Source organism: Mchenga conophoros, linkage group LG2, assembly GCF_057382185.1.
Source record: "Mchenga conophoros isolate Kocher_MC1m ecotype Shallow Benthic linkage group LG2, M_conophoros_male_GT1.1, whole genome shotgun sequence".
Taxonomy (NCBI): domain Eukaryota; kingdom Metazoa; phylum Chordata; class Actinopteri; order Cichliformes; family Cichlidae; genus Mchenga; species Mchenga conophoros.
Genome location: NC_140527.1, coordinates 39,029,647 through 39,046,507, shown reverse-complemented (window position 1 = coordinate 39,046,507; position 16,861 = coordinate 39,029,647). Strand labels below are relative to the sequence as shown.

General features: G+C 40.0%; 1 protein-coding gene across 2 annotated transcripts in view; it reads left to right on the top strand.

Annotated features, from left to right (window-relative positions):
• The window catches only part of rab28 (RAB28, member RAS oncogene family), a 35,551-nt gene that overhangs the window by 5,844 nt on the left and 12,846 nt on the right, over positions 1-16,861 (top strand). For both annotated transcript variants that reach the window (XM_085245288.1, XM_085245276.1), the window contains exons 2-4: positions 1,110-1,206; positions 4,678-4,766; positions 7,218-7,347. In XM_085245288.1, the coding sequence (XP_085101414.1) occupies positions 1,110-1,206; positions 4,678-4,766; positions 7,218-7,347 (316 nt within the window). The remainder of the gene's footprint in view (positions 1-1,109; positions 1,207-4,677; positions 4,767-7,217; positions 7,348-16,861) is intronic.

The window sequence follows — 16,861 nt, the reverse complement described above, 5'->3', positions numbered from 1 at the left end:
CTTGATAAGGGGTGTCTGAAATGGCACCTACCCTGGAGAAATAGGGGCAAAAGCCTGTGTTATTTGAAGCATTATCTGACTGTACCTAAAGCTGCTGAGCATGAATGGAGGTAGATAAGGGCACGGGCTCAAGTGAAAGCTTAATGGATTGAAAGAGAATTTAGTTTTAAGTCCTCTAACCCTCAGTGATTGTCAAGCACCACATTAAAATGCATTTTCTGCCACATGAACACTCAGGGAATCCCACTGCTTCACTTCTCCGTTGTGTTTATGCAAGCACACTGCTCTAAAGATAGCTAATAGATGTTCAGCACCTCATTTTTCCCCCTATCCTCATCCATCAAAATGAATTAAACTTGGCATGTCAGGCCTGCTCTATGAATTCCCATGAATTCCCCCCCCCCCAAAACACAACAGTGACAGTGATGGAGGTTTTATAATTTGTGGCAATTATTAGGTCTGCAGTCCGGAGACATGACACATACTCTGACACCTGTTTTGGTAATTCGCATTGATTTTCACTGTCACATCCAGCAGAGGAGGCAGGCATTTACATCAGACCCGTCTAGTCAATCACAGAGTATTTGTGGGAGCTTAAAATGGATGTGAATGATCACAAGTTTCAAGGTTTCGCTTCCAAAGAAATGCTCATTGTGGCTCCATGCTATTCTGGTAAAAAAAAAAAATCACACAGAAGTGTTGTTATATGATAAATTATACCCTTGTATTTTTAGACATTTTAGAAAATAAAATATTGTGAAAAGCTTATTTTGGCTTTCGGTTGGTGTGAATGAAATCAAAGTTTTTCTTCTGCTGCTCTCCAATGACATGTTGCTTTTTTCAAGAAGTTCTTTAATGTAATATACCGTATATTTTCTCTGGAAGGAATTTTGCAGCGTCTTGCATTTTTCTTGGTCTATGTTGCGATTTGAATGTGTATGTGTAAATATATGAGACACATAATATGCACCCAATGACGGTTTGTCCCTGAATCCTTAAAGCATTTTCTTTTTAACTGTTTTGAAAGACGTATATTAAAGTCTCGCTGATAGCTGGAAAGTTGTTTGGCACTCATTCTCCACCTCTCTCCTTTTGTCTTTTTGTTTCAGACATCACTCGCCACCAGATTTGCACAAGAGGCCTTTGGGAAGCAGTACAAACAAACCATTGGTCTGGATTTCTTTCTGAAGAGAATTAGCCTTCCAGGTGAGACACCTTTGTAATCGTTCGGAGACGTGTGTGTTGCACGAGTGTGATGATGATGATAATGATAATGATGATGACTGATGATAATGCACAGCGAATGCTTAAAACACAACAGACTGTGTTAACTGTGAGAGGCTGTTTGAATTCTGTATATCTGCTAGAGGTGGGAATCACCATACATCCCACGATATGATATTATTGCAATTTTTTTTAAATATTTTGCGATATTCAGATTCTACATACATAAAGGTAAACTTTATCAATATTCATTTTATCTAATATCAAAGTCTCGCACTCAGTCTTTCTCTCATTTCAGTTTTATTGTTGACAAACTGAACGGTTTGTATTACAGTCTAGTCCAACTTAACTGAATGCATCTGGTACAATTATAGCTATTCTGAACTATGCAATTTATGAAAACTATGCAGCCCATTCAGCAACTGAAGAATTTGAAAGTAAATTAAAACAAAACATAATTTTACATAAAATAAAAAAGTTTTAAACTTAATTAAAATAAAACATGTCTTAAATTAAAATAAGTAAACACTCATGTTTATTGCTGCCAAAAAAGAGTTAAACACATTTGGACAGTGAAGGAATGTCAGGATTGTTGCTCAGAAAAAGGATCAACATGCTCTGAAGTCAGAGCACAAAAACCTTTTTTGTAACAAAATATCGATTTCTGCTGTCCCTGTATCGATACATCATTAGCAAACAAAATATCACGATACTACACAGTATCGATTTGTTCCCCCACCCCTAATATCTGCCTTAAGATTTTAGATCTTGTGTTTACTTAAAATTATGAGGGGTGAGTAGAGTATTAATAGAAAAGTTAATGAAGGTTCGACAAATAGGCTTGTTGTTCGCCGTCGCTTTTATTTCTGTTTTCCTGTTCTGCCATTTCCAGACAACTTCAGGTAAACTCAGAAGCTGAATGTGTCTTTTCTGGGAGCTCCTCATTGTAGAGTGTCTGTCATTTCTCAGGCTTATTCACTTTGAAAGGTCTTCTCTCCAGAGCAAACAGCACACACTCCCTCTCTTCTTTTTGAGTTGGGTTGGGGGGTTTCACAAGGCCAATGGACAGGTTATGTCCAAACGGGCAAGCCTTGCTCATAATTCTGTGGGCACGGTACAGAGTAAATACATTAACATTTTATATCCATAACGCTGATCCCCCAAGATCAACTGATCTTTGTCCTGCACTACATAAAACATTGATGTTCCTATTTGTTTAGGTTGAGCGCGCAGAAATAAAGCCACACTTTGTTTCCCCTTTAGATCTGTAAAATAAATGTTTATTGACGAATGCTATATTTAGACGAAAGCACTCCGTTTTTACTTCCTACCATGTGAAATGGGGATTTTCAGCATTTTAAATGGCATTTCTTGAGCCCTGCCAAAGCCTAAGCTCCAGAAATTTGCAAAGTGGCTCCATTCTTTCATTACTAATAAAACAACATTAAGCGAGGGCAAATTAAGTGCTAAAAGTAAAAGTTATGCTGATTTGTGACTTGGCTGAAGGATTCTATTTTGACTTTGTGTCAGTTTCAGCTTATGAGACTTAGGAGAACTAAACCCCCAAAAATGCTGTGGTGGAGTCGGGATGAAAAGAACCAACCATAAGCATAGGCTGGGCTCGGCTCCTTAATATGAGCTCGAACAAACGCTATTGATCGTGTGACTTCTCTTTCCAGTAAGTTTTGTTCCTGAAATAATCACAGATCTTTTTAGCGTTAAATTCGAAGCTTTGTTTGAATATAGTGTACATATGTCTGTATCACTGGGGCAGCAACAACACTGGGTTCAACAGCGGACTTGTTAAATGGCCCATTTTCTGGGGAATTGGGTGTTGATGAGCTGATGAAGAGGAGGGTGGCTGTACAAGCTGGGTGGTCCCAAACTTTGTTAGGACCCCCACCTTGCCTTGTATTGGAGAGGTTGTGTGGTTCTCTGGGTCTCTATGGGGCTGTAAGGGTCTTTTGCAGCAGGGGGGAGAGTAGCCTATAGCCAGCGTTGGCCCCTCTCACCATGAAGGCCCAGCTTGTCAAACTTAATGTACATTTTCCAATGTGGGGAGAGGTGAGGCGAGGCCGACTGGCACACAACAGCCTCCTCTGTGTGTGCTTTTTATAACAATACCTCTTCCAGATGTCCCTGCCAAACCAGTGAGGTACAGGCGGTGAAGGGGATTGAGTAGAGGTGAAATTTACTTGATAAATCCTGTCAGAGTTCAGCCTTCAGAAGCTTTTATCCTGCGCCACCTTCAAGACACTGGTTTTTCTTACCTTGTTATCAGTTTTTAAGGCTTGTCTGCAGTTTTCACTTTTTCCAAAGTGCGAGGTGAAAAATGTCAGCCCTGCAAAGTCAGCATGAATCTTTGAAACACAAATAAAGCTAGCGTCTGAGCACAGTGGATGGGTGGGGATGGGTCTTTAAGACACCAGGGAGCCATTATTCATCACACTTCTCAATGTAGCTTTACATTGACACTGTATAGTCTAGATCAAGTGACTGTAACCCTCAGCGTTTCCTTCCCGCACCTTAAAAAGGGGACCTGTGAAGGGTTTGAGTCGTCCAGCCGTGTCCAGCCGTGTCCACTGTGTATGCTCAGCTCCCCATTGCTCCTGGGCCTTCATCACACCAACATAAACTCCTCACTGTCTGGTCCTCCCTCCTCCTCTTTTTTTGACTTTTTTTTTCAACCACCCCTTTCATTTTCCAGAGGAAGAAAATATTTATTTGGATTTGGTTTTTGTGCCCGTCTTTCTCTCTCCCCCTCTCATCCACTCCTCCTTTCTCTTTCCACAGGCATAAGGACAACAGTCTTCTTTTCCTCTTATTTTCTGTTTAATTATTGCTATTTTTCTTAACAGCACATAATTCTCTTCACTTTCCTTACTTGGCAGGTTATGGCACAATGCAAACAGCTCTTCCTAGACTAATAAGAAGTCTTTTTTTTTACTGCCAGTGTATTAAGAATGTTTAAATTAGAGGGTAAGCGTACCTATTTCATCTCCCCTCAATCTCTGGGCTGGATATTCTTGGATGTGAGGTGTAGGTGATCTGCCAGTTCAAGAGCGCTAAGCATGAAAGATTAATTCCTGATTTATTGTTTCCATTATGTAAATCAACAATGTTGACTTTTATTATGGAAATCGCTCACCCAAAAATACAGGCTCCAATTACAGCTTACTTATCATTTCCACAGGATCTTGAGCTTTGTTAAAACAAACAAGTTAAAAGGAAATACAACATCTGGAGTAGAAACCCGCAAATTGGCCTTATCATTTTTTTTATTTGTGTTTTTTAACTGGTTAGCAGATAAATGCATTTTAGGAAATGAAAGTGCGAATGTAAACTCTAAAAGCCTCTTTGCCTCCCTTACAGAGTAGACCTTTGTATTTTTTGTCATTTAAATGTCAGTTTTTTCTAATATTGGAGTTTTTATGTTTTTTCTCTTTACCACAGGCAATTTGAACGTCACCCTGCAGGTGTGGGACATAGGAGGCCAAACATTAGGAGGGAAAATGCTGGATAAATACGTATATGGAGCTCATGTAAGGGCGCACAGAGAACCAGCTTTTTATTCTATATAACAAACATGTAGACATCTCTATTTATGCTGCCACTTCCTCTCTGGGAACTTAAGCCCTCTAACATGAAGAGAAAAAAACTCAGGAAGGAAAGAAATTTGTAAATCTGCAAACCAAATGTTAATACATGATTTGTCACATTGGAGAATAAAGTCATGGGAAGCACAGGAAGAATTAGTTTCCAGTTTGGTAATATCCGTGTATTGGTGACTCTGTGCATGCTTATTATTACAGTCTCAGCAGTCATTCAAAGCCTGCCACTCCCTCCCTGTGGAGGGAAATCATAATAAACTGTCATTTGGATTCATAGTGAAGTGCAGCAGGTCAGTGGAGCTTTAAAAAAATCCCTATATCTCTAGTTTTCACAGAGCTGCCAGACTTGGGTGGTTAAACTGAAAAATGTTGATAATACTGTAGGTCAACACTGTGAGCAATAAGTATAGTTGTAACCACAAAGGATTTGCAATTATATGACAAATGCAAGTAATCTGACTTATTTTGTAGGCTAAGTAACTTCCAGTGTTTTGATAATATTTGCCTCATATGCACAAAAGCTGACATGACTAAATGATCTGTTGACTCTCACCTTTTATTTAATGCTTGTTCACTGGAAAATTTTACATGCTGTTGATTAACATGACAGCCGAGCTTTGTACAAACACAACAGTTTGTGTCGGTGCTTACCAGTTTATACGCCGCAACTTAAGTGCCCGCAGGTAGCTGTGTTGTTTTACAGCAGATGACACACTCGTTCACCTTTAGATCATATCTTGTTTGAAAAGCCTAATCCTAAAACCAGTACTGAAGCTCTAAAAACATGCAGCAGTACGAGAATACATTTTTGTAATGTTTATCCTTAGAACCTGGATAAACGGTTGAGCATTCTTGTTCATTTCAGAAATCTATTTGGCTTAATTAAAGTCAATTTTTTCTCTTGATGTTTGCTCTAATATTATCTCTGTGTTCTTCCTTCGTGAGAAAAATCTGGTGCATCACACCGCCCCATTACGGCACTCTGCTTTGGGAGTTTGTCATTAGGGAAGTGTAGAAGTTTCACACCTTTTGTTCGGCACTGTGCATCCTGTAATCAATCATGGCTGTTCAGAGAGGCTCGCTGTAATTGTCAAGAGGGGTAAGCTGTCGTCGCCGACCATGCGTGTTGTGACAGTGCGTGTCCGTTGGACAAAAAGCAACAGACACCCCTCCAGTCATGTTGCATCATGCAGTAAACGTAGAGACATTTACTCTGGCTCATGTTCATTTCTAGACCCTTTTGAAAAGGCGAAGCCTTGTGTAGTTAGAGATAGTTGACTCATGCGATTATTATTTGTCTTGCACTGTGCAAGCACCTCTTGTATCTGTTTGCTTTTTGATTAATTTATGTGTTCATGTAAACAGCTCCTTCTGGCCTGAGTGTTTAACCAAACACGGCTCTTGTATCGTTGCATGACTGTTTCTGTCGTGCAGCGAGCGTTTAGGATTATGGAGGGAGGAGAAAAAATGTCTCGAAGCAGACAACCTTCATTCATTAGCTCAGACAGCAGATAACCAAACCTGACCTCCATCCTGCAGTGAATCTGCAGTATGCTTACACAACTGGGAGTAATTTATGTGCAAATCACTATTTTCATAATAAAAAAAGATCCTCAGCTTCGTTTTAGTTTCATGATAGTACTAAAGTTATGTTTGAGTGAATGAGTGTGACCCCTACTCTAAGAAGTGGAGCAGTGCCACCTACTGTTGCCTTCCTGGCTCAATTATATTCATGAATGTGACTATGTGGGTCAAAAATGAGTAACTGCCTCCCACTTGATTCCCTCAGAAGCAGCTGATTATTATTTTTTTCTCGGTCCAGCTACTTATCATATATTAACATTAAAATGCCACGCAGAATTAAGATTATTTTCAAAATCACAGCCCCTTTAAGTACATATTGATCAGTCAACATTTTTTGTTAAATGTCCCCGACCCTTAAAAGTTTACCTAAAATACACTTTTTACAAAGTTCTCCTCAAAAAATAGATAAAGCGTTGCAGCATCTTTGTATTGAAACTATGATATATCCTACAATATTATTGCTCAGTGTTGACTATAAAAAATGTGGTGAAAAAAATTTATTTGGCTTTTTAAAAAAAATATAATTAGTATTTGCATCTTTAAACGGCACGATTTCAGCCAGCCCCTGTATACTTCAAGAGCTTCTGAAAATATGTACAGTATTGGAGAGTAGGTAGGTAAAATTTTACAGATTTGACACAATCCCACACAGGTCGCCCCACTAGGAGCAATCAATTACTTTTACAGAATGATCCTTGTTGGTAGAAAATAATCAGTATACATCTGTTATAAATGTGAACTTCTGAAATCGGTGTTTGTTAGCATTAACACTGTTTGCCTCCTCTTTGTCCAATACAGGGGGTTCTACTGGTATACGATATCACCAACTACCAGAGCTTTGAGAATCTAGAGGATTGGTTTAGCATGGTCAAGAAGGCCAACGAGGAATCTGATATTCAGCCAGTTATCTCCTTGGTAGGCAACAAAAGTAAGTATTGCACGAACAAAAAATAAAATGCACACAAAAAAGACCATAGACACAGACTATAAGAATGATTACACTGCTTTGAAAGAACTTTATTTGCAGGATTTTTATTTCAGAAGCTGCATATGAAATTAGGTTATTACAGGTTTTTGTTTGAGTATTTTACCCTGATGCATTTTTCATCTGAGTGCCTGTGTTTGTGTGGAGGAGTGCATATGTGATGGTAGCAGACGTGTTTGTTAGAGCACCAGATAACTGATTGGTGTGATAAGAGAGCGAAGTTTGAGAGCGATGGGAATGCTGATGTTTGTGAACTCCTGGGCGTGACTGATGATGATTTAATATGGGCCAGCAGACCGAGGCTACCGCTTATCTGCCCCCCTCACCCATCCCACAGTCTGATTCTGCTCTCCTGTCCCAAATCGGTTAAGGTGAGGGACTGGACATTAACCAGACGGCTCTTTTCCTATTAGCCTGCAGCCGTCCCAGCATCTCCAAAATAAAGACCAATAATGATGACTCTTTTAAACATCCCCGTGACAGATGTGGAGTCATGGCTGCCGTTGTGTTATTTTAAAGCGAGGCGTCACTGTGTGTGTGTGTTATGGTGACTGTCCACCTTCCCAGGCAATGATGAACGGTCAACAGAGCGGTGCCTACACACAGGAAACTCGCTAATGTTACTCAACGCAGATCATAGGTCACGGTTTAATTCGCCTGTCTAGAGCAGATTCTCTTGTCTTCACATCCGTTGCGTTTTCTAATGCCCCGGCTTTAACAGTGGGCGCCTCTGTATTTAGGCTGGAGTTTGGGATGTGCTGGTGAGTGTGTGTACTGTAATACTTAAGTAGTGTACATCCCGCTGTCAAGCTCCTCATCCACGCCCCCCCACACCCACCACCCCCACAGTTACTTTACCTCTAATGGCTCTAATGCTGAGAATGGTCCATGTGTGTTTTTTCTGTTCCTACACACTGAAAAAAAGAAAAACACAATCCCACACAGATTGCCCCACTAGGAGCAATCAATTACTTTGCGAGAGTAAGAATCCCCGAACCCTCCCATGGTGTCCGTTTTCTTTATTTTATATTTTCCAGGGTGCTCGGCAAAGTTAGTCTAGATATTCTTTTAATCTATTTTGCAAAACATCTACTGTTTTGTAGTACTGTGGCTCTTCCCTCCTCCAATTGTAATACTTTAACAGTGTTGTGAGCATATGAAAACACAGCATTCTTTGGTGAGCAGAGTTTAGATGGCTTTTGAATAGTTCCCATGATGTTGGGCTGAATGAGGCAGCATGTTTGTGACAACCAAAATAGAAGTACAGACATAACAAGGAGCTTATAAAAACACTACAGATTTATGTCTCTGTGATGTCTTAGGGGGAGATTGTGGTGTTTCACCACTCAGATATTTTTAGTGGTTCCACTTAGATTAACTTAAGGTGAACAGTGGCTGTGGTAATACTTACTTTAGTGGCCGTTTACTGCTGGAAGAATATTCAGATAAAAAAATATCTATAACAGTATTATAACAAGTTGATTTGAATACTAATAAAAGTCAACATGCATGCTTCAGTCAGATAATACTGTATTTGGCTTAGTGACAGCTACTATACACTGAGCTTTAAAATCCAGTACTACTACTGTTCCTGCCTTCTACTCTAATTTGAACACTGTCTTCTTTTCCCCGTGTACGGTAATTGAGCCGTCGAAGCAGACAGGTTCATTAGTGATGCCGTCCCCTCCTCTCCTTACCCTGGCCTGGCTGCCCTCCTGTGCCATGTCGCTGCTGGGAAACAGCCTTTCCTTTCTTCGGCTTTGAATGACCAGCTAGGGTTAAGTGTACTTGTTAAGCATCAGTATGCTGCACCCCATAACCCTCAACCTGCTGCCCAGAGTCTTATGTCAAATAATGGCACCACTTGTAACAATTCAGAGAGGGAGCCCATGAAATGTTTTATTGAGGGCTCACATATGTGCACAGAATTATTTATGCAGTTGCATGCACACACATGCACTTAGGTGAAAGAACACACTAGTCGAATTTCTGGGAAAACATTGGTAATGGAAGAATCCTAAGCTTCTGGTCTGTCTAAACACACTATAATGTTTATTACAGTGCATCCTCACGTAATACCGTATGGTACACAGGAACCTCTCAAGAGATATGTTGGCTTGTTATGCGGTCATCCCTTCCAACACTTGAATGCTTCATTTTTAGTGAAGTAACAAGTGCTGTGTGTTTTGAAAGTGCTCCAGATGATAAATTCTCCCTCTTTCTGCTTCAGCTGCGATGAGCCTGTTTGTGACTGTTTGCTTTTTAAACGAGAGATTGTCTGAAATCTGTGATTTAACAAAGCAAAAGCACAAAACCGTGGCAGTATTGATCCATATTTTTGCATCTTTTTTTTTTTTTTTTTTTTTTGCCAGTCCCGTTTGGCTCTTTTGCCATCAGAATTGTTGTCTAAAGGCAAAGAAAGATGCCCAACGGATTTACTTTACCACATATTTTTGCATCTTAATAAGAGCTGTTAAAATTGGCATACAGTGCTGTTGTGTTGAAATAACTGATGTTACTGTTCAAAATTAGTACCCATATTTCTTTGTAGGCATTAACTCTGTATCGTTTATCAAACCAATTTGTTTTTATTAAGTAGGGATCACAGGACCATGGCTCCCTCCCACCCATCACCGTTCCCATTGCCAGTGCTCTTTCCCTCAGGAACTCCACAGCATCCATCATTGACTTGTACAGCCCTTATTTGGGTGACTTAAATGGGTTCAGTTCTCTTAACCCTGCCTCATCACTCATGGGCTTTTGCTCTGTGGTTCTAACACTGTTCATTGCTGATCCACTCAGGCCTGCCCTGGGAAACATCTCTTCTGCAAGAAGATAAGGTGCCCGCATGAATGGAATCTAACCCTTCCTGCTTTCTTCTTGTGTTCTGTTTCTTTCTTTTCTAAGCCCTTATCTTGTTCCATCTCTCAAACATACTTGTGCCTTCATTTTCAGCCCTGTGCAAACACTGACTCTTTCAATTAAACACACTTATACCTACAAGTCCTCTTATCTCTCACATGTGTAGACCAACACCTCCGCTGTAGCTGCCTTTGGTTACTGTAATGTCTTTTCATTGGCTCTGCGTTTCTGTTGTGTTTAACAACACACATGTGTTTGCTTTCTGCACGCTACGACAGATCTCACTGCATACCGTTACCCGTTGCACTTCCCTCTCCCCGGTTTTCCATCCAACCATATGAAAGTTAAAGTGAAACATGGATCTTTCCTTACTCTGGATTCTCTTGAAGCATGTCCGTACCCAACAACATTGTTGGTCTTAAGCTCTTAGCCCTCTTGGGTAGGCCTCGGGTGGAGTTGTAGCCTCCCCCTCCACAGCTCTCTCTCTCACCTCTGTCACCTCCTTGCCCCTGTAAAGCTGCCACAGTTCCTGTCTGTTCAGTGTAGGGCTGCACGTTTCTTAATAGAGAGATGCTCAGAAGTCCAGGAGTGCAGAGGAGCTCAATGCGCTTCTGTTTTTGGTTTAGCTCAAAAATGTTTTTCCTGGCTCAACCCACTCATACTTAGGTCCTCTTACAACAAACTAAAAGGTCCTAATTGCCCCCAAGGGAAAGATTTAGCCACAATAGACATGTGGTCGGACAAAAGCCCAGTACTCTTACCCCGGCACCCTCACCCCTCCCCAGACAGGAGGGATGAACACGTCAGCAGTGTCTGTTTTGCACTGTGGGTAGCATGACCACAGGTTCGACGCTGTAAAACATTATATATACAGAATATAGACCCAGTTAGGCACGGTGTATGGTTGGATAGACATCTGGAATGTTTACAGTTTACAGCAAATCCAGTGTTTCCTGTTTCTCTTCACATTTTATTTAAGGTAAAGAGTCAAATTAGATGTGTGTATCAAATTGTCTCTATGACCACACTCACTGTAGCCTGCTGTCTGGCTGTGAGTCTGGAAAAGATGTGAAACCGAATCTGGTCACAAGATTTAGATATAGAGAGAGATGAATGAAGAATTACAGCTGAATTACACTGTGGTTCATAATCCAGTGTAAAGTTGCAATTGCAGACACAGTGATTAAAAGGTACTTAAGTTCTTTTTTTCGCAGTCTTACCGACACAGAACTAAATTAAGTAAATGGTAAAATTTAATTGTAACAGCTTTTGACCCAGCTTTGGTCCCTGCACTCGTCTTTTGACTCTCATGCCTGTTGAAACATGGAAAGTCCTCATTCATTTTAGCCATCCATAAAGCAAATATTGTTGCACATGCAGTAGATGATCAGTCTTCGAATACCTTCTTGTGTGGTAAGTCACGGGCCATTTGACTTGCACAGAACAGCTTAGCCACCTGACCGGAGTGCAGCCTGGAACCCTCATCACACTCAGGCTATACTTTATTTCTTCACTGCTCCACAACATTGATATGGAGGAATTCCTGGAAGAGGCCTTGCTGACACAGGATTAGGTAAATAACTGACTGATGTAGAGCCAGGGGCATATTTTATAAATGTATGTGAAATATCAACACAGTTTTTCCCTCCGTTTTTGCTAAATTTACTTTTTAGTTGTGTGAAATATTACATCACAGTCTTTGCACTCTGCTTCTGCTTCATGTTTCAAGTTTGTTCAGGCAGTTGTGAGCAGAACTCTTCATAACCATGTTATGATTCATTGCTGTGGCATGATGTTGAATATGAAGGCCAATCTAATGCGTCACTGCTCACAGGAAGATTTTATAAATATGAATAGTGTTATAGTGAGCAACATATACAGTTAAGAAGGCTGCCCTGTGCTCTGTTTAATTGTTATAGCTCATAGTTACGCTGTCGGCTCACAGAGGCATGTATTACTGCCCTCTCGTAAAAGTCCACTTAGTTTAACAGCGACAGGAGAGCTTGGAGGACATGGCCAGTGAAACCCTGGGCAGCGACTTGTGCGGTCGGCTCAGAACTGGGCCTTTTGTCCGCTTTTCATGAGTCCTGGGAGCCCGTTAACCTAGCCGGCAAGGCTCTCGGCCTCACGTTTTACTGTTGCAGTGACAGGCCGGCACTCCAGCCCTCAGCCTGCGTGCAGAGCTACCGCTGGACACTCTCTGTTTTTCATTCTCTGACCGAGGGGGAAGACCATATTGTTTTACTAGCTGCTTTGGAGTACCTGATTATGTTTTCAAGTGTGAATGCATGTGTGCATATGAGTGTGTCTGCACATCGTTTCATGAAGGACGATCAAATGACAAGATGAGCTGTGATCAATGAGCTGTCGACAGAACACTTCTGACCTAGTGGAAAGCGAGTCCCCTGATGGTCCTGGCCCATTTCAGGCCACCGGGGCTGGGGCGCCCCTGCACAAAGAGCGCTCTGTCTCTGTCAGGATTCCCCCGAGGAATCCTGCACAGGCCCCGCTCACCTCGACAGCACCCGGCTACGAACAGCACTTCATCTGTCTGTACTCAGAAAAGTCATGATAATATTATTAACTTACCTCAGTGCTTTAATATGCTGATAATTATTTCCAATTATCCAACCATACATTTAGATTCAGCTGTACAGTGTCCAAAGCCAGCAATAAATCGCAGAAATATTGATGCGGGAAATGTGTTTTCTGTGCTGTAATAGGTATTAAGCTGATAAATTTAAATATTGAAGTACTTTGGCACTAAAATGAGATGTTTCAGGCTTTAAAAACATAAACAGCAACAATTATAAACAATATCTACACTGTTCAGGTTTTAATGAAATGTATAGCAGTGCTGTTACTTGCCTCCTGAATGACTGCATAGTGTTTAAAAAATAAAGAAAACAGTCATGGATTATACTGTATTTCTGAAAAAGAAACTGGGGACAAGCCAGCAGTTTTTTGGAAGTAAAAAAGTAGTTATTGTTGCATTTACGTCATATGTGTGTGTGTGTGTGTGTGTGTGTGTGTGTGTGTGTGTGTGTGTGTGTATAGAGAAAGATCTATATTTATATCTATCTATCTATCTATCTATCTATCTATGTGTGTGTATATGTGTGTGTGTGTGTGTGTGTGTGTGTGTGTGTATATATATATATATATATATATATATATATATATATATATATATATATATATATATATATATATATATATATATATATATATATATCTATATGTATGTATGTATGTGTATATGTATGTATGTATGTGTATATGTATGTATGTATGTGTATATATATGTATGTATGTGTATATATATGTATGTATGTGTATATATATGTATGTATGTGTATATATATGTATGTATGTGTATATATATGTATGTATATATATATATGTATATGTGTATATATATATGTATGTGTATGTGTGTATATATATGTATGTGTATGTGTGTATGTGTGTGTGTGTGTATATGTGTGTGTGTGTGATGCAGGTACAGAACTATCACACCCTTCATATTTCAAACCCTCAGTTTTTATGAGCTCTCTTTGAGTCATGTAAACCAGTTGGACCCAATCATTTAAATGCTTCACATAAATTCAACTAGTTATGCTGTTTTATTAGCCACTCGTGGTATGTATGAAAGTTAAATCGGTGTCTAATTCAATCAAACATCACGCAGAATGATTTATTATACTTTTACTGACCTTTTTAAACTGGTAAACGTTTTTCTCAATCTTGTGCAAGAAAATTTATGGGTAAATAAAATACCTCGTGCGATTAATCTTTACCTGTTCGCCTATCAGACTCCTGCAGTTTAATATTAGTAGTGATATTTAACTGTCCTTTAAGTTTCTGTTATTTTTTGTGGCTTTTTTAAGTGGAAGTAGTGGAATATGCAATATATGCTTTAGAGTGTTTTTGACTGCAAGTGTGATAGTGGAAGTTTTGACCAATGGTGGCACTAGTGAGCATTGTTTGAATTTGCAGCCATAAGCACAGGGGCGATGTAGAGGTGGGGTCCTCCAAAAAAGAATATCTGATGGCCTAAAAACAAAGCAGTCAAGAAGCAGAATGCAAAAAGGTTTCACAAAAGTTGTTAGGAGTAAAAAGCCATGTGTAATGCTCAGATGTGGGTACCCCAGGTTTCTCCCACAGCCCAAAGACATACTTGTTTGGGTAATTCGCGATTCCAAATTGGCCGTAGGTGTAAATGCGAGCGTAAATGGCGATCTTTCCAGAGTGTTCCCCAACTCTCACCCCATGACAGGTGGGATGGGCTCGACTCCCACTGGGACCCTGAATTGGATAAGCAGAAGTAAACTGATGGTAGATGGACAAATAAGTTAGCAGATCAGTACACATGATCAGCCAACACAGGCGTACAGTACAAAGCTTAATTTTACTTGAGAGAGTTTAATTTAATAACAAACCTTTGCTGTACTTAACAAAGAATAACATATATGAAAATGTTGTTGAGGGGTTTGAGTAAAATGATGTTGTGCATATGCAGAGGATGCCAGAAACCTATAAGAACAGCACTGCTCTTCTGTCATTTTAAGGGTAAAGTAACAGTTGAGGCTAGCAAAACCCTATTAAATGTCAGTACTGCAGAGTAGTCTTGGGATGTTTTTAAAGTTAGTGGTGCATGGAGAACAATTTGCCCAGACAGTTGTAAGTCTGGACTCGGTTTGATATTTCTTGCCCTCACTATACAGTCTGAATCGATTCATGGTCAGCGAGGGTAAGCTGAGGCAAATCCTTTTAACAGGGTCTTAAAGCCATAGCGTGAGGTAATGTTGGAAGTAATAGGTTCTCCCCTGGGGTTGATTAGGCTCAGTCCTGTAACTTTCACTTAATGGGATATGACCCCTCAGAGCCCCAAGTCTCTGAAAACACACGCATGCCTGGCCATTATTACCACACACAGATACATAGACACGCACTCACAGTTCACACATTCGGCCCTCATGCTCCCCAACACACGACTGGTGTTTGGTTTAAAACGAGGCCGTCGCCAATTAACTGTGTTATGCCAAGCTTATTCTCTGGCTGTTTCTCGCTGGATAAACTGTTCCAATTGGTCCCCAGCAGCCGGCTGAGGCAAACAGTAAGTAGGTGTCTCTGTTATCACAGCGTGGTTTTAAAAAGGCCTGAGAGGATTAGACAGTGTAGTGTAGGATTTCAGGCTGGTTAGCCAACACAGACCTTTTAGGTGATTGTTTTGCCTTGGCAGCATGTGTCGGTGAACTCCAACAATCAAGGAATCCCTCCTTGAATTATCACATTGTTCACATTTGGGTACAGTGACAATAACCATACAGTGTCTCTTGAAGGTACTTGCCCAGTAACCTTTGTGGTCTGGTGTGTATTCTCATTGGCAAAGTGATGGTTTAAAAGAGGAAAAAACTTTGCTTGGGGTGGTTGAAGTTACCAAAGTTGTTTTGAAGGAGATCTGGTACTTAACAGTATCATGTTAAACCAGCTAAAGTCACATATTATAATGTGTGACAATTATCAGGCAAAACTTACTATTATGGGACAAAAAAGCAATCAAACTGACCTAATGTCTTGCAATATGTGACTACACTGTGCTAATAACTTAAGCTGTTGCAAATGAAGCCAGACCGTATATGAAAGATGGAGGTAGCTTGTGGGTCTGTTTAATTGAAAACCTTAAATCTGCATTCTTTGCAAAGGCGAACAGGGGATGACGACGAGATGCACTAATTGTAATTTTCTTGGCTCATTATAATTTCTGGTTCTGATTTTCTTTCAAAGGATGGTAACTGACAGCATATACAGACAAAAATTAACTAATAAAAAATTATAATAAAAGCAATTATTCATTTTTCCCTAAACTTTAGCAAGTTACAGGATCTTTTTTCACTTAAACAAGTGAATACAAACCACGTTTACTGGCACTTAACCTGCAACCACCAGCAGACATAATTTACCTTACCAAAGATGCAATAGAGTTGTACAACAAAACAAATGTCAGCTGCTTACATCATTTTTCAGTATGTTTATATAATCACCAGATAACAGGACATTGACCCTTTTTTTCTTTTTCACTCATCTTGATAATTTTTCTCCTTACTGCTTCAGTCTTTTCTCTGCCCATACTGTGGCTGGTGGATTGTGGGTGGCTGTAAGCTCTGGCTAGTTTTAGTTTTACCATTTTCCCTTTGTCACTTTCTTCAAACTGGGGAGGTGATGTAAGTGTCTCAGACCGACTTATAATCGTCTGAGGTAATATGTGAGACTGGACGGCCAGTGTGTGCTGAACACACTGAAAATCAGCCAGTACAAGCCCCTGGCTGGTTGATCATTGTCTTTCTATTTTTAAAAAGACTTGCAGTTGTATAGAATTCAGTGGCAGAAAGTCTTTAGATCATCTTGCTGTATTACTACAAAATATACTTTTCTTATAAATTAGCTCCACTGTTATAAGTAAGAAGGGGGTTATGCCTTTAGGTAGATGAGCATATTATTTCTTCCTTCAAAAGTTGCACAAATTATGTTTACATGATTATTGGTATCATGCTTTTGAGTCTTTTACTGAATTTGATCTTGTTCGGTTGTT